This window comes from Hemitrygon akajei, chromosome 10 (assembly GCF_048418815.1).
Source record: "Hemitrygon akajei chromosome 10, sHemAka1.3, whole genome shotgun sequence".
Classification (NCBI taxonomy): Eukaryota; Metazoa; Chordata; class Chondrichthyes; order Myliobatiformes; family Dasyatidae; genus Hemitrygon; species Hemitrygon akajei.
The window spans coordinates 165,486,957-165,505,767 of NC_133133.1; the positions used below are offsets into that span (position 1 = coordinate 165,486,957).

An 18,811-nucleotide genomic window follows, 5' to 3' on the forward strand; every position below is an offset into this window, starting at 1 on the left:
CACATCCTTCCTGTAGTGAGGTGATTAGAAATGAACACAGCACTCCAAGTGGGGTCTAACTAAGGTCTTATATAGTTGTAACATTACCTCACGGCTCTTGAACTCAGTCCCATGGTTGATGAAGGCCAACACACCATATGCCTTCTTAACCACACCGTCAACCTGAGCAGCAGCTTTGAGTGTCCTATGGATAAGGACCACAAGATCTCGCTGATCCACTACACTGCCGAGAGTCTTGCCATTAATATTATATTCTGTCATCAAATTTGACCTACTGAAATGAGCCACTTCACAATTATCTGGGTTGAACTCCATCTGCCACTTCTCAGCCCACTTCTGCATCCTATCAATGTCTCGCGGTAAACTTTAACAACCCTCCAGACTATCCACAACACCCCTAACTTTTGTGTCATCAGCCAACTTACTAACCCACCCTTCTACTTCTTCAATCAGGTAATTTATAAAAATCACAAAGAGGAGGGGTCCCAGAACAGATCCCTGTGGAACACCACTGGTCACCGACCTCCATGCAGAATACGAACCAAATCTTCTAAGCTCTCTTATCAGATTTCCCCTTCTCCAGCCCTTTATCTCTTTCACCAATTAACTTCCCAGCTCTTTACTTCACCCCTCCCCCTCCCAGTTTCTCCTATCACCTAGCACCTTGTGCTTCTTCCTCCCCTCCCCCCCACCTTCTTTCTCTGGCTTCTCTTTTTTTTCCAGTCATGATGGCAGATTTCAGCCTTAAATATCAACTCCTTACCCTTTTCCATAGATGCTGCCTGGCCTGCTGAGCTCCTCTAGCATTTTATGTAAAAAGGATTATTTTTCAGAGCTCTTAGTACTCATTATATGAACAGTTTTTGCTTCACTCTATTAATTTGGATTTCAAATTTTAGCATTTTGAAAATTATACATATTCATCTTAATTCCAAACAATGCAGGGTTAAAACAAAAGGATCTAGTGCTTTCCTGGTGTATATGACAAATAAACTCTTCTCGGGCTTCCAGCCAGTTACCAGTTAACACTTAGGGTAAACATGATCACAACCATGTTAACCCTGGGCCAAAGTCATAATTAAAGCATGCTCCTTACCTCTCTCCTTGCTTGTCCACTGCATTAACATCAACTCCATTCCTTATGAGAAATTCCAGACACTGAACTTTTCCTTGCCTGCACCAAAACAGGTTTTAATGCTGTAAATACCCATTAAATGTCTCCACCACATCAATCATCATAACTACAAACTAAAGTGATAGTTAAATTTATGGTGATGACATACACTCCCATTTCATCCTGTAGTAATCCAAACAGCAGTTCTTCCTGCTCATCAGGTTTAAAACTGAATCCTTTTTCTGTCAGCCTGGAAACAAAATCAAACCAGCTTTAAACAATAAAAGGTAAATGTAAAATATAAATGTGCCAAGTCTCAATATCCTACCATCTGTGCCTCTACTATTCTAATCTACCAGCATCTGGTACATAATTAGGAAGCCGATTAATGCAAAACCTCTCATTGCTTTTTTTGACTTTAAAATATGTAAATAACACAAAGATTTTCTCAGATAAAGTAAATAAACAATAATTTTCTATAATTAAAACTAAAACATAATTTTCAGGATGTGATTCTTTGAGCAAAGTTAGCAATGATCACCCTTTATTTTTATCTTAGAGAAAACAAGCTGTGGATATTTGTTTGAAACACATATAGTCCATTATAATGAAGATGCCTTTAGAATGTATTGACGTTTCAAGTTGCAGAAATATAGCCTAGTTTTGATAAAGGACAACAGTATATAGCCACACTTGGGAAGGAGGTTTATGGTGTTTGCATGCACCTGCAGCATTTGTCCTTCTAGATCAGGAGTTCCCAACCTTTTTTGTGCCATGGATCAAAACCATGAAGCAAGGGGTCTATGGACACCAGGTTAGGAACCCCTGATCTGGATCAAAGAAGTCCCAGTTTTGAGTCTTGTTGCATCGTATCCTGTGGATGGTACACCCGATATCTAATGGTGAATGCTTAGGTTTGTTGATCGTGCTGATTAACAGATTTACTTTAGGTAGTGTTGTACTTTTAAAACACTCCTGATAAATCTTCTTTAATTAAATTCAGAAGTGAAATGAAGCTTGATTGTCTTCAGCACAATGAAAATTTGAAACAATCAAAGAAAGACAAAAATTTATGGTATAGTAAGTATAAACTATAAACAAATACTTTTCACTAAGGGCTAAGGTAAACTAAAGATGCTGTAGAGAAAGACATAAAATATCCATTGGTATATATTTGTACTTCAACAGGACAGCTGAATTCCTGCTAGAAGTGCAAAGTTCAAGTTTAATTGTCATTCAGCCATAAATGAATACCTATGAATACAGTCAAATGAAATAGCGTTACTCTGGGGCCAAGATGCAAAACACAGTACCAATAGTCATACACAGCACAAAGCACATATAGCAGGTATAAGACAACAAGCATATCAGTAAAATACAAAACAATATAGTCTATGACCCTGAATCCACAAATGTTGCAGAAATCTGCAGTCAAGCACAATACAGCTTGTCTTCTGTCAAGTCAAGTTCAGCCAAATTTATTGTTATTTAACTTGTATACCATCAAGCAGGGTGAAAAGAAAGATGCTTATTGCTCTCTGCTTCTTTAACTTTCATGGCATATCCGACCCATAGTTTAAAAAGAACATTGGTGGACGTGGGTGTTTTCAGAGGCATAAGGTTGCACAGTGAAGGAGACAATAGAATCATTTTCTGAGCAGGAATTCTTTTCTCATTCACTCTAACAATGCAACTCATTCGAGTAAATGAAAACGAGAACATTTTTTCCCTAATTAGGGGTTCCCAACCTGGGGTGCGCAGACCCCTCGGTTAATGGCAGGGGTCCATGGCATAAAAAAGGGGTCAAAAGGCAGAGGACAGAGTGGTCCACTGGTCCTCCTGGTTCAGGGGTTCAGCTCAGGGTTAACAACCCTGACTTCTGAGGAAACAATTGTTATGGAAACAGTGAAGAATCCTGTGTGGAAAGTTATGATGGCCAAAGTCAGACAGAGATGGAGGACCTTCACTGCTCCCTAAACACCAGCGGTTTTAAGTAAAGTAAGTCACCAGGGCCTCAACAAAACACTGTTACAACATGGTTGAACAATTCTACAGCTGCCATCACAAAGCAACAGTAGAGAGTGTTCCCAAGAGTTCTAAGTTAACAGCGATTTATTAGTTTAATAAAGAAGCATCTGGATTTCAGAAGTCTCATTGCGATCATAAATAAATATTACATAATCTTACCATTGAGCACATTCAACGTGATTATTGGCCACGGACAGATATAGGATACTTGGAGCTTTTGCTGCCATTAGCTTTGATATAATTTGTTCTTCTGTATCAAACTGCAGAAGAAGCTGAATAACGTCTATTCTACCTTGCATCGCAGCACAATGGATTGGCAGCAGATCCTTCTTGTTCAAACTTCCTATTGTAGCTTTTTGAGACAGCTGAGTACATAGAATAATTCATTGTAATTAGCCGGTAACATTGGCTGTCAGGATCTTGACTAAAAGCTATTTTAGTACTATAAAATAACATTAGCAATTGATACAAAGCAAGCATTTGCCAAGTTTTGAGCAGATGCAGTTACAAAATCTATCCAATGGAGTTTTTTTTTGTTAATAGATGATGTAACTCCTTTAAAATATAAATTAGTAAATATTAACTAGATTATACCAGATTTTCAACATAGTTACAGAATCCATTATTGTAACATTCCTCTGTTAACAAAATTTCCCTACTAGAGCAGAGTTTTAATAAAATCATGCATTATGGATTTTATGAAATAAAAATCTGATTTCACCTCTGTTTTCTCCACTGAATGGAAGGTCTCACATAAAAATAAAACCAATATTAAATGTATAGCTTTCATTATAAAAACAATTCATCAGTACAAAATTGACTTATAACATAGAACATAGATTTGGGATGTCGACAAAGACACTTGTAAATTTCTACAGATGTACTGTGGAGAGCACCCATCATCCTACTTTCTAACCACTGCACAATATCGAAAAAAAAACTGCAGCGAGTTGTAAAGTCAGCCAGCTCCATCATGGGGACAAGCCTCCCCTGCATCCAGAAGACCCTCAAGGGCTGATGCCTCAAAAAAGTGTCATCCATCATTAAGGACCCCCATCACCCAGGGTATGCTCTCTGCTCATTGCTACCATCAGGAAGGAGGTACAGAAGTCTGAAGGCACACGCTCACTGATTCAGGAACACCTTCTTCCCCTCTGCCATCCGATTTCTGAATGGACATTGAAGCCATGAACACTATCTCACTACTATTTAACTTATTAAATATAAGTATACTTATTGTAATTCACCGTTTTTATTATTATGTACTGTAATGTACTGCTGCCACATTATAACAAATTTCACGATATATGCCAGTGATATTAAACCTGATCCTGATTTTGAACAGTACAGCACAGGAACAGGCTTTCAGCCCACAGTGGTGTGCTGAACCAATAAATTAGTAATCACGTAGCCAACTAAATTAATCTCTTCATCCTACACATTGTCCATACCCCTTTATTTTTCTCTCATTTATATGCCTATCTAAGTATCTCTTAAAGTTCCCTAACATATCTGCCTCTAGCAACAACTCTGGCAAAGCATTCTGGGCACCCATGACTCTCTGTGTAAAAAAACTTGCCCTTCACACCACCTTTAAAATTACCCCTCTCTCACCTACAATGCATGGCTTCTGGTATTAGACATTTCAACCCTGGGAAAACACTCTATCTCTGCCTCTTTTAATCTTATAAACCTCTATCAGTTCTCCCCTAAGGCTCTGCTGCTCCAAGTTGTTTTCAATCCAACAACCCAGGTCCATTCTCTCATTATAGCACATGCACTCCAGGCAGCATCCCAGTAACTTCTTCTGTACACTCTCTACAACCTCAATATCTTTCCTATAATGGGTTGACCAGAACTGTATGCCTCCAATAGGATCGCAACCTTGTCACTGGGTTTAGAGGTTTGTGTGCCTCAATGAACCAGAGAGTTCTGTAGGCTGGAGTCAGGGCTTTCTGCTTTGGCTCTTGGTAAGGTCACCCATGTCAATCAGATCAAAGGTTAGAGGCCAGACTAAGCATGGTCCATTGGTCCTCCAGGTTTTGGGGGTTCAGTTCTTGGCTAACAACCCTGACTGGTAAAACACAATTGTTACGGAAACAGCAATGAAGAATCCTTCTACATCTGAGTGTGACGGTATTCCTGAGTCTCCATCCGGGACTTGCATAACTGATAGTAGTGAAATCTGAGCTACCGACATGACGAAGAAAGCTCTAAACACTGCCAGAAATGGATGACTTTCATTGCTGCCCCAAACACCAGCGGCGTAGCGGACAGTAAGTAGGCAAGCAGTTGGGACTATATCCAATACTCCAAATGAAGCCTAACTAGAGTTTTAGAAAGCTGCAACATTGGCATACTTTTCACATATTTATAGTGTTTTAGTTGCCTTGGCAGATAGCAGCAGAAGCTTTTTAGCTTCTTGAGCCTTTTTCACTCTTCAGTGAGATCATGACCTAACTCTATATACTCGTCTTAACCAATCTTCTTTCATTGGCAAAGCCATAAACTTCAGATTGAAATTTGTCCATTAACCTAACAGAATTACAGTGTGCAAGTCTTTCAAATCTCTATGCCCTCTGTACACAGAAATATTCCCAATGCCACACTACAAAGACATGGATGAAATTTGTAGACAGTTTCTTATTTTCCAAGACCTTCTAACCATCTAAAATAATCTGTCAATCAAGAATCCCCTTTAATATGATGATACCTTGTAAATCCTGGGGAATGCAATTCCCAGTTTATGTAATCTCACTTCATAATTTACCCTCAGGCATGGTATCTTTCTAGCTACACTCACTTCAAGGCCAACATGCCTCCCTACATTGTTTTGCCTAGAACTAAGGGTGGTCTAAAGTGGGCTTTATGTAGTGATAGGTTATAAACTCTTATTTGGCACTCTGAGAATGATAATCACAAAGACCAAATTCCATTTGCCTTTCTTATTCATTTATGTACCTGTCCATGTTATTTTAAGGACTGCTGTACAGGAAACACAATAGCCCATTGGACAGACACAGATTTCTGGCTTTTGAATACTCAGAACCTACTTTGTTACATCCTTTTCAATCTCTCATTATACATTCTAATACGTATATTTACATTTCTAAGTTTTACTTGTTTTCTGCCTTTTAATTTTTTCTTTGTAATTTAGTCTTCCATCAGAACCCATCGGATTAGGGCTGAGAAGGAAAATGGGTCAGCCATGGCAGATCACACTCAATGGGCCAAATGGCCTAATTCTGCTCTCATATCTTATGGTCTAACCCTCAACTGCAAATCTATTATGGATCAGAATCAGGTCACTGGCATATGTTGTGAACTTTGTTGTGTAATTTAGATCCCTCAAATTTAGCTGAAAACTTAAAATGCTGGTGAATCAAAGTATTGTCCCTTACAATTTCTTACAAGAGATGTGAGGTCAAGTAGTATACAGTTCCCTGGTTTCTACCTTCAGCTTTCTCTAAAAGACTTGTCCATTAAAGGAATGATTATTGTTCCTGTGCACTTCAGAATCAAAGTCAAGTTTATTATCACTTTCTTATGATGTGAAATCAGTTGTTTTGCCGCAGCAGTAAGTGTAGAGACATAAAAGTATTATCAATCACTAAATAAATATCTAGTGCAATGAGAAGGACTAATAAGGTACAGTTCCTTGTCCAATCAGAAATCTGATGGCGGAGGGGAAGAAACCATTCCTAAAATGTTGAATGTGGGTCTTCAGACTCTTATACCTCTTCTTGAAAGTAGTAATGAAAAGAGAGCATGTCCCAGATGAAGAAGGTTCCTAATGATAGGTGCTGCCTTCTTGAGGGATGACCCCTTGACAATGTTCTGGATAGTTGTGCCCGAAATGGAGCTGGATGAGTTTGAAAACCTCTGCAGCATTTTCCAAACTTGTGAATTGGAGCCTCTATACTAGATTGTGATGCAACCAGTCAGGAAGCTCTCCACCATACATCTATAGAAACTTGCAAAAGTCTTTAGTGACATATCAAATCTCCTCAAAAACCTAATGAAGTAGAGCAGCTGGCATGATTGCCCCAGGACAATTACCAATCTGCACTGACTGTGATCCCCCAATAGGGAAGGTACAGAGGCTTGGTTATTAGGACTGGGGCAATGATGGATTTGCATGCTGTGCTGTAATCGATAAACAATAGCTTGATACATTTCTGACAGCTGTCTAGGTGTTCCAAAGAAACCAATGAGATTGTATCTGCTGTGGGCTTGCAGTGGTAGGCAAACTGCAATAGGTCCCGTTTCTTCCTCAGGCAGGAATTAATTCTAGCCATCATCAAACTCTTGAAGCACTTCAGTACGGTTGATGTGCTATCAACGCTCTTCTTGAACACTGCCCATTTGAAGCAGGTGGGACCTTCACCTGGAGCAGTGAAAGGATGAAGATGTCCTTGAACACTCTGGCCAGTTGGTCAGCTCATGCATTTATTTCTTGGCAAGACACATTGTCAGGATCTGACATCTTACAATGGTTGACACTTTTGAAGAATATACTGATATCAGCCTCTGAGACAGAGATAAGTATGTTGCCAGGTGCTGTGGGGATTCACATGGGAGGAGTGTATTTCTTCCTTTCAAAGTGAGCATAAAAGGCATGCATTGAGCTCACTGCACAGTGAAGAATCAGTGCCATTCATGACTTCTGAATATGATCATTGCAACACTTGTAATGCCCCTACTTATTCCCTTTAAATTCCCAGAAGGAAGTCCTCTGTATGCTTGACTGCTATTTTCTTCATTATTGTGATTTTGTTTAAGTTTATTTTTGCTGAGTCCTGTCTCTGGTTCAACTCAATTTTGTCAGATTGCCTAGGATGCTAATATCCTTTCTTCCCTGTTGCAAACTGCATCCATTTTCTTACTTATTATTATATTTCCATTATTAATTTTAAAGGGCTCATGTTGTTGACCGTCCTCTCAAATTACAATTGTGAATTCATTCCCTTAACATTGATAACATGTATAAATTTCCTGCCATAATTCATTGAAAGTGGTGTCACAGGTAGATAGGGTTGTAAAGAAAACTTTCGAAACATCGGATAAAAACACAAAATGCTGGCAGAACTCAGCAGGCCAGACAGCATCTATGGGAGGAGGTAGTGACGACGTTTCGGGCCAAAACCCTTCATCAGGAGACTGAAACATCGGCCTTCATTAATCAAAGTATTAAGTAAAGGAGATGGGATGTTATGTTGAAGTTGTACAAGATGTTGGTGAGGCCTAATTTGGTATATTGTGTGCAATTTTGGTCACCTACCTACAGGAAAGATGTAAATGAGGTTGAAAGAGTATGGAGAAAATTTACAGGGATGTTGCCAGGTCTGGAGGACCTGAGTTATAAAGAAAGATTGAAAAGGTTAGGACTTTATTTCTTGGAACATAGAAGTTTAAGAGAGGATTTGATAGAGGTTTACAAAATTATGAGAGGTATGGATAGGGTAAATGCAAGCAGGCTGTTTCTATTGAGGTTGGGTGGGAACTACTACTAGAGGTCATGGGTTAAGGGTGAAAGGTGAAATGTTTAAAGGAAACTTAAGGGAAAATTTCTTCACTCAGAGGGTTGCGAGAGTGTAGAAAGAGCTGCTAGCTCAAATGATGCATGCAAGCTCAATTTTAATGTTTGAGAGAAGTTTGGATAGGTACATGGATGGTAGGGGTATGGAGGGTTATGTAGGCAGTTTAAATGGTTTGGCACAAACTAGATGGGCTGAAGGGCCTGTTTCTGTGCTGTAGTTTTCTATCACTCTATGACTACTTTCTTTCTATCACATTTTTCTTTTGCTGTATCTGACTGTTCTTGCAGTCTTTCTAGCCAGTACAATCCTGTTTTGTCCAATTGAATGTCCTTTTAGTTTTATACAATCGCTCATCATTTTAGACAGATAGAAAAGCTGATTTTGACAGAACTCAATGTCTGAACCATTTGAACTAGTTCAGTACCACTTTAAACTCCTTGTTCAACACCGTCTCCTAATTTACTGTCCTTTTCTCCAATTGCCAGTCCAATTAACTACACCTGATCCCTTACTAATTTTGTGAAAATCAGCCTTACCCAAGTTTAGAATTTTGGAACTGTTTCCCACTTCTCATCTTAAAATGTCAACATTTATCTAAATGTGATCATAGTATGACCTTGTAGGATTATCACTGAACAAATTAGGACCACTAGTCCTTGTTGATTTCAGAAAATGCCTATCTTTGCAAAAGAGCATCTCAAAAAACTCCAGAACAGTATAATACCTGTAATTCTGATATATGCTGTGCTGCGCATTCCAGTCTAAATAGATGTTAACTTCCCTCCACCACCCCACCCCACCCCACCCCACCACATCCCACTCCAATCCTCATTAAATCCCCATTGTTTTTGTTTGCTTCATTTTGGCATTTATGCATTTTGCCACTTCACAGTAGCCACCAGGGTGAGGGTTTGCTTGATAATAACTTTGTCTCTGAAATGCACAGCGTTCTTACCAGAAGTTTCAAGCAGTCCAATCTTGCTGGCTTCGTCAGTTCACCATAGCTCATCATATGTAAAGGCGTATTGCCGTCCCCATCCGACCAGTTAACATCAGCACCATGGTCCGTTAGCAGCTGAAAGTTCAAGAGCATTAGGGAAATGTAGAAACTTCTTCACTGAGATACATCCTAGGATCCGCTGGAACACATCATCAGTGATGTAACCTGAGGTCATCAGGTGTTTCAGATCTTTTAATATTAGACACTCTCGCCCAGACGGCCCAGCCAGGGCTGATCAGTCTTTGGATTGTTTTCCAGCAGCACTGGCCCATGGGTCACACCCCTTGATCCATTGACATCTGGAGGCTCACTCAGCAGCCTCTGTGTTGGTTCTGAAGGCTCTTTTCTTTGCAGCCCCCAAAATGCCAAGGAGAGAGTAGGTTCTGCATGGTGAACAGCCAGCAAAACCTCTACACCCCACCTCTATAAGCTCGCTTTGTGCCCTCCACCCCTGTCTCTGGCACTGTTCTATCAGCTTCTGGTATCTGACCTTCTTACACTCAAATGCATCCTCAATCCAGTTCTCCCAAGAAGCTGTCAGTTCCACCACGACCGAGGCTTCTGACAGAGTGACCGTGTCAGGTCTCAGGGATGATAATAAAATAATAACTAAAGATAGCCTACAAAAATAGAAGTTCCACTGCCTAGAGAACAGGATTTTGCAGAACCTGACACTGCTTGGTCCTGAAGAAAGGTCTCAGGCCAAAACGTCGGATGTTTACTGTTTCCCATAGATGCAGCCTGGCCTGCTGAGTTCCTCCAGCATTTGGTGGATAATGTCTGGACTCTCCACCTTTCATCCCATGCGCTAACAATGATTATATGAGTATGGGGTAGGTGCCAGGCAGTGAGACAAGATGAAACCTCAGCACCAAGCAGACCTGAACTGATAAAGTCCTGAGGCTCCATCGCCAGAGTATAACAGCCTTGGGCAAATAACAAGTCTAAAGGCCCTGTCTCATATCCTGTGTGGATTTTTCTTACAAATATGTTTGATATTCAGAGAAATTTAAAAGATGTTAAACGTGATTTGAAAAGCTAAAGAACTAAAAAGTAAAGTAAGGAAGTTAATTAAAACCATGTTAAAACATTTCCGAATGAATAGGAGCATTGAAATAAAATAATATAATTTCCTCACCATGCCAAGAGAAGTCAGATTAAAATGAATGGGCCTCTAATCCAACACTAAATCTAGCTGGCATAGGATCAGGGGGGCAGATTTCTCAATGTAAAGCCAAGAATTTATAACCAAACCAGGCTCTGCTGTTGGACTGAATGTAAAGTTCCGCAACAGAGTAGAGAGACGTGTCAGTAATTGGACACAACACAATTTGGCCCGTTATTTTGCTAGAATCAAAAATACTCAATACTGCAAATAACCTAAAGCAGAATAATAAACAGCATAAAAGAAATATTTTTAAAAAACACCAAACTTATGACACATTTTAACTAAGGTGAAATTACCTACAGAAAAGAAATGCCACTTTCTACTGCTTCCCGTGTTAAACCAAACTGACCTGGATGGTGTCTGTATCTCGAGCTCGATGTAATGCCGTTGCTCCCTTGTAATCCTGCAGGTTCACATCAATCTTTAAATGCAGAAGTATCTGTTAACAAGAAAACCACATGCATACATATATAGGTAATGTACAAAGAGAAACATATAGATTCTATTGGTAATAGTCGTTCTGCATTTCCTGAGGATTCAGGGTCAGTTCCTGAGGATTGGAGAATGGCTAATGTTATCCCACTTTTTAAGAAAGGAGAGAGGGAGAAAACAGAGAACTATCGTCCTGTCAGCCTATCATCAGTAGTGGGGAAGATGCTAGAGTCCATTATTAAAGATGAATAATATCTAGATAGCAGTGATAGGATTGGGCCAAGCCAGCATGGATTTACCAAGGGCAAATCATGCTTGACTAATCTATTGGAGTTTTTTGAGGATGTAACCAAGAAGTTAGACAAGGAAGATCCAGTGGATGCAGTGTACCTTGATTTTCAGAAGGCATTTGATAAGGTCCCACATAGGAGATTGGTGGGTAAAATCAGAGCTCATGGCATTGGGGGGAAGATATTGACATGGATAGAAAACTGGTTGGCAGATAGAAAGCAAAGGGTAACGGTGAATGGGTGTTTCTCGGAATGGCAGGTGGTGACTAGTGGGGTGCCACAGGGCACGGTATTGGGACCACAGCTGTTTACGATTTACATCAACGATTTAGATGAAGGCATTGAGAATAACATCAGCAAGTTTGCTGATGATACTAAACTGGGTGGCAGTGTGACATGTGATGAGGATGTTAGGAGAATTCAGGGTGACTTGGATAGGCTGGGTGAGTGGGCAGATATTTGGCAGATGACGTTTAATGTGAATAAGTGTGAGGTTTTCCACTTTGGGAGTAAGAGCAGGAAGGCAGATTATTATCTGAATGGTGTAGAGTTAGGTAAGAGAGAAATACAAAGAGATCTAGGAGTCCTTGTTCATCAGTCACTGAAGGTGAACGAGCAAGTGCAGCAGGCAGTGAAGAAGGCTAATGGAATGTTGGCCTTTATTACAAAGGGAATTGAGTACAAGAGCAAGGAAATCCTTTTGCATTTGTCCAGGGCCCTGGTGAGAACACACCTGGAGTATTGTGTACAGTTTTGGTCTCCAGGGTTAAGGAACGACATCCTGGCTGTAGAGGAAGTGCAGCATAGATTCACAAGGTTAATTCCTGGGAAGTCCGGACTGTCTTACGCAGAGAGGTTAGAGAGACTGGGCTTGTACACGCTGGAATTAAGGAGATTGAGAGGGGATCTGATTGCAACATATAAGATTATTAAGGGATTGGACAAGATAGAGGCAGGAAATATGTTCCAGATGCTGGGAGAGTCCAGTACCAGAGGGCATGGTTTGAGAATAAGGGTTAGGTCATTTAGGACAGAATTAAGGAAAAACTTCTTCTCCCAGAGAGTTGTGGGGGTCTGGAATGCACTGCCTCGGAAGGCAGTGGAAGCCAATTCTCTGGATGCTTTCAAGAAGGAGCTAGATAGGTATCTTATGGATAGGGGAATCAAGGGATATGGGGACAAGGCAGGAACCAGGTATTGATAGTAGATGATCAGCCATGATCTCAGCATGGCGGTGCAGGCTCAAAGGGCCGAATGGTCTACTTCTGCACCTATTGTCTATTGACTATTGAATTTAGATTAAAACATTTGATCCAGAATACAGCAATTCTATTACCACAATATGTCTGAAAATGAAACCATAACTAGACAATTCAGCAAATTGACATTGTAAATTAATACAAAATCAATCTGACCAAAAAACTAAAATGATGGATTTTTGCATTTTGTCAATTTACTATGTAAACTGCCTTCAATGAAACAGCTCCTTGACTTGATTCAGTGGAAACATCTGGCAGAGGGTCAGTGGGGAGTATAAAAGTCGCAAAGTGGAAATCGTGATCTGAAATCCATGGCTCAAGAATTCTGAACTCAATCAGAATCTCAACACAAATCTGAGCAGTTTTCTACAGGTTTTCCATAAATTGGAGAAACCATATGGAAACAGAATGACCAGTTTGTGGAACACCCCCGTTCAGTCTACAACAGTGACCCTAAGCTTTCATTCACCATACTTTAATCCTTCATCTATTTCCGTTCTGATGACTTGGCTGTTGGGCTCTTTCATTGTTCAAGATTCAAGATTCAAAAACTTTATTGTCATTCCAACCATACTTCAACTCTGCAGCGCAGAATGAGACTGCGTTTCCCAGGGGCAAGTGCAATCATAACATAACAAACGCAACAAATAGTAAACACAACAATAAATAGTAAAACACAACCAGCCTCATGTCAGTTAAAATCAAGTTATAAGTGTCTAGTGCAAGTTAAAAGTGTCCAAAGCAGAGTCAGGTAGAGCAGCTATTTAGCAGTCTGACTGCCTGTGGGAGGAAGCTGTTTAGTAGCCTTGTGGTTTTAGTTTTGATGCTCCTGTAACACTTGCCTGATGGCAGAAGAACAAACAGTTTATGGAGAGGGTGTGAGGGGTCTTTAATGATGTACCGTGTCTTCTGGAGGCATCGACTCTGAAAGAGGTCTTGGACAGAAGGTAGGGAGACCCCAATAACCTTCTCTGCTCCCCTAACCACCCTCTGCAAGGCTTTTTTGTCGGCAGCACTGCAGCTGGAGTACCAGGTTGTGATGCAAAAGGTCAGCACACTCTCAGCCACGCCTCTGTAGAATGTAGTTAAGATGTTAGTGGAGAGTGATGCTTGTTTAAGCTTCCTCAGAAAGTGTGATCTCTGCTGGGCCCGTTTCACAATCCCAGTGGTGTTCTGGACCAGGTGAGATTGTCCCAGATCTGCACCCCAAGGAACTTGATGTTTTCCACTCTCTCCACTGTGGAGCCGCTGATGCTGAGGGGTGTGTGCTCAGGCTGAGACCGTCTGAAATCGACGATCATCTCCAAAGATGCTTGGAGAAGAGCACCTCATCCTGCAACCAGCCTTAGGGGTATCATGTTGCACAAACCTGCCTTCCCTGTTCCTGCTAAAACAGGCCAATCCCAATGTAAAACTATTCTCCTCTATCACTGCTCCATGTTTTCTCTACAGATGCTACCTGATCTGTCGAGCCCTTGCAGCATCCTCTTTTATTTCAGAAATCCTATAGTTGTTGTGTTCTGCCTCTAACAATTCCAAAGTGCTTCTTCTTTTCTCATTACTGCCTACATTATTCTCTTCCAGACTGATCTGCAATGATGAGCAAGTATTCATTTCTAACCTCTTAATCAGCACTAAAAGCAATTGTTTTACCTGAACAACTTTGCCCTCCTCCCTCACACAATTAATTCCTTTGTTCTCTCCATCTCAGCAATTTAAATTTGACTGATTTTCTCATGAATTCCGTTTTGTTAAAGGGTCACTGACATGAAGTATTACACATGTCCTCTCATCACTAAAAATCAGGGTTGGAAGTACAAGGAGCCTAAGGACCAAAACTCAATGATTGAGAAATAGTTTCCTCCCCACTGTAATCAAATTTATGAATGGTCCATGAAACCCTTTGCCCTTTTTTTCCCCTTTATTACTTTTTTTGCATTATTTATTTGTTTTGAAACTTATAGTAATTTTACATCCATGCATTGTTCAGCTGCCACAAAACAACAAATTTCACTTCACATGAGTGATAATAAACCTGATCCTAAAACTATTCTAACTCTGTTTCTCCTGCCACTGATGTTATCCAACTTGCTATCTCCAGAATTTTCTGTTTTATTTTAAATTTTCAGTGTCGAAGTTTTAGCTTTTCAGTCACAGCATTCCTAAGTAGTTTCTACAGACCTTTACTCACCGAATGTGCAGCAAATCCAAATGGAATGGGATATTTCTGCATTTAGCTTTGAGGTATGAAGTTGTGCAGGTGAAATGAGTATTGGTGGAAGAGCACTGTAGCAGTCAGAATTCAGTAAGGTGCAGAAGTGCTTTGGGAAAGTACCCACAGCTCCAGCAACCTTGGTTCGATTCTGACCTTCAGTTTTGTCTATGTGGAGCCTGCAAACTCTGATTTGATTTCCCATAGGTGCTTTGATTTTTTTCCTCACATCACAAAAATGCGCTGCATATTAGGTTAATTGGCTTCTATAAATTACCATTAGTGTACTGTATGTGGCTGGCAAGAGAATTGGTGGGGATGTTAATAGAAATGTGCGAGATAATAAGATTACTGGGAAATAAGTTAAGGGAATGAGATTGGTGGAATGGCTCTCATCAAAAATACCCTTCTTCAAAGCTGTAGGGAAACATAAAACTTAATAAAACAGGGTATTAGCTGGAGAAAGCCTGACAGATCTGAGTTGGTAAAAATAAACTTGAAATAGCAAACTTTCTGTAGTGATTCAAGGGCTTTAGGATAAATATGATTCTATAAAGCAAAAAAGAAGAGGACTACCATATCTAGACACTCATAAGATGATGAGACCATTAGATATAGAAGCAGAATTAGGCCATTTAGCCCATTGAGTCTGTTCTGCCATTTCATCATGGCCGATCCATATCCATCTCAGCCCCAATCTCCTGCCTTCTCCCGTACCCCTTCATACTCCGTCTAGTCAAGAATCTATCAACCTCTGCCTTAAATGAACCTAATGACTTGACCTCCATTGCCACCTGCGGCAACAAATCTCACAGATTCACCACTCACTGGCTAAAGAAATTCCTTCTCACCTATGTTCTAAATGTATTTCCTCTATTTGAATCTGTGTTTTCTGGTCCTGGACTCCCACTCATGGGAAACGTCCTATCCACATCTACTCTGTCGAGGCCTCTTTCAACATTTGATAGATTTCAATGAGATCCTCCTCCCCACCCCCACCCCTCCAATTCTTCTGAATTCCAGTGAGTAGAGGCCCAGAGCCATCAAACGCTCCTCATATGACAAGCCTTTCAATCCCGGTATCATTTTCGTAAACCTCCTTGAATCCTCTCCAGTTTCAGCACATCCTTTCTTAGATAAGGGGCCTAAAACTGCTCACAATACTTCAAGTGAGGCCTCACCAGTGCTTTATAAAGCCTCAACATTACATCCTTACTGTTATATTCTTGTCCCAGCCAGAGGTCAGACTTACTGCCTATGATTTCCATTTTTCTGCCTCTCTTCCTGAAGAGTGGAGTGACATTGCAATTTCTCAGTCCTCTGAAATCATGCCAGATCTATTGATTCTTGAAAGATCATTACTAATGCCTCCACAATCTTTTCAACACCTCTTTTAAAACACTGAGGTGTTTGCTATCTGGTCCAGGTGATTTCAGACCTTTCAGTTTCCCAAGCACCTTCTTCCTAGTAATGGTAACTTCACTCACTTATACCTCCTGTCACTCTCGAATTTACAGCATACCGCAAGTGTCTTCCCTAGTGAAGATTGATGCAAAATATTTATTCCATTTGTCTGCTGTTTCCTTGTCACCCCAGGAGGACAAGGCGCATTGGGCACAAACCGATAAAAGAAATCTTACATTGGTCACAAACAAATTAATATTGCGGGAAGTCTCGAGAATACTAGAAATCTGAAAATAGAAACAGAAAATTCTTGAGGTACTCAGCAAGTCAGATAACATGAGTGGAAGGAGAAACAGAGTTTGAGGAGTATAAAAACTATGGAATCAAAGAGATAGCTTGAAGAAATACTCATATGTAAAATCAAAGAAAAGCCAAAGATGTTTTACAAGTATATTAAGAGTAAGATGACAACAGAGGAAAAACTAAGGCCTATTAGATACCACGAATAACCTATACAACGAGGCAGATATGTCAGCAAGATTCTTAACAAACACTTAGCAGCTAAGTTTACAAATGAAGAGAACAGAAACTTTGACAAGCTTATATAGATGCACAGTGCAGGATATCCGAACTGGTTGTATCACAGCCTGGTATGGAAATACCAATGCCCAAAATGGAAGTGTCTCCACCATAGGCAAAGCCCTCCACACCATTGAGTACATTCATTAAATTGCAACAAGAAAGCAGCATCCATCATCAAAGACCCCCATCATCCAAGCCATGCTCTCTTCACGCTGATACCATCAGGCAGGAGGTACAAAAATCTTAGTTTTCACTTTACCAGGTTCAGCAAGTTATTACCCTACAAACATCAGACTCCTGGCTTCGTATGGATAGCTTTACTGACCACAACTCCCAACTGTCCCTATGACCTACAGAATCACTTTCCAGCACTCCTTTACAACTCATATTCTCAGTGTTACTTTTTTAAGTGCAGTTTGTCTTCTTTTGCACATTGGTTGTTTGTCAGTCATTGTTTATGTACGGTTTTTCCATAGATTCTATTGTATTTCTTTATTTTTTCCTGTAAATGCCTTCAAGAGAATGAATTTAGTATACGGTAACATACAGTATATGAACTTGGATAATAAATTTACTTTGAACTTTGATCCCAACATGTTAGTTAAGAAGGGAGACTTCAAAACATTGGATGGGTTTACCATGGTAAGAATGGATGTACTTAAGAAATTTAGCATTTGTGAAAATGAATAAATTGCCAGGCAGGGATGAAATGTATCCCATGTGATTAATCAAAAGTGAGAGAGGAAATTAGAGGCTCTTACCATTGTCTTTTCATCTTTCCTGGTTACAGGGAACTGAAGTCAGAGAATTGGAGAACTGCTTATGTTATACCATTATTAAAATAAGAAAACAGAATGAAAGGAAAAATTATATAATTACAGGCCACTTAGTTCAATTCCATTGATGGATAAACTGCTGGAATCAATTCAATAGGACTACATAAACCTTCATTTAGAAAGGCACAGATTAATCAAGGACAGACAGCAAGGATATTTAAGGGAATGTCATGCTTGACTAATGATTAAATGTTTTGAGGCGGTAACAAGGAGGTCTGTGCCTTTGATGTGACTATAACAAGGCTTTAGGGGAGCCATGTGGCAGATTGGTGAAGAAAAGTAAAAAGTCTATCTCACAGGGGTTCCCAATGGTTAATGGTTTTAGTCCATGGCATAATTCAGGTTGGGAACCTCTGGACTCTAAGAGATCCAAGGGATAGTGTCTGAAATCTACTCAGAGGCAAACAAAGGGCACAATGTTGAGACATATTTATGTGACAGGAAAGTAGTTACCAATGGTTTTCCACAGCTTTAATCCTATGAATCATGTGGTCAGGTTTTATATAACCTACAAGCTTCTTTATGTGTAGAAGCAAGGATTCTACAATCTGGCAATGTACCATTATTATATTTATTAAATATTAAGGCTTACATTTATGGGGTGTTACAAAAAAACTAGTATATAGCTCTGACAGGAGAATTAGATGGGTGGTGAGTGAGAAGCATTTTCACGTTGCATGGTACAGTTCTGGAACTCAGTGCCTGATAAAGCAGAAACCTTCCCCACATTAAAAAAAATCTGGAAAAGTCTTGAACTGCTGGTATAGGCACGTACTGTTGGAAGATAGTGTTCTTTCCTATGAATATGCATTTAATTATTCATACATACATTGAGCAAAGATAAAAACAGTGACAAGCCTCATCAAAACCCCACAATATTTTGAAAATTTAGCCATCTTCTTCCCTCAGACTAGGTCTTGCTGATTCTAAAGTGACTGCAGTGTTA

The 18,811-nt window shown here is 40.0% G+C and overlaps 1 protein-coding gene across 1 annotated transcript in view; it reads right to left on the bottom strand.

Moving 5' to 3' along the window:
• LOC140734920 (uncharacterized) overlaps positions 1 to 18,811 on the bottom strand; it is a 127,424-nt gene that overhangs the window by 30,849 nt on the left and 77,764 nt on the right. The window contains exons 16-20 of the mRNA XM_073059624.1: positions 11,200 to 11,289; positions 9,638 to 9,757; positions 3,302 to 3,507; positions 1,284 to 1,364; positions 1,097 to 1,174 (exon numbers count right to left, since the gene is read on the bottom strand). Of these exons, the coding sequence (XP_072915725.1) occupies positions 1,097 to 1,174; positions 1,284 to 1,364; positions 3,302 to 3,507; positions 9,638 to 9,757; positions 11,200 to 11,289 (575 nt within the window). The remainder of the gene's footprint in view (positions 1 to 1,096; positions 1,175 to 1,283; positions 1,365 to 3,301; positions 3,508 to 9,637; positions 9,758 to 11,199; positions 11,290 to 18,811) is intronic.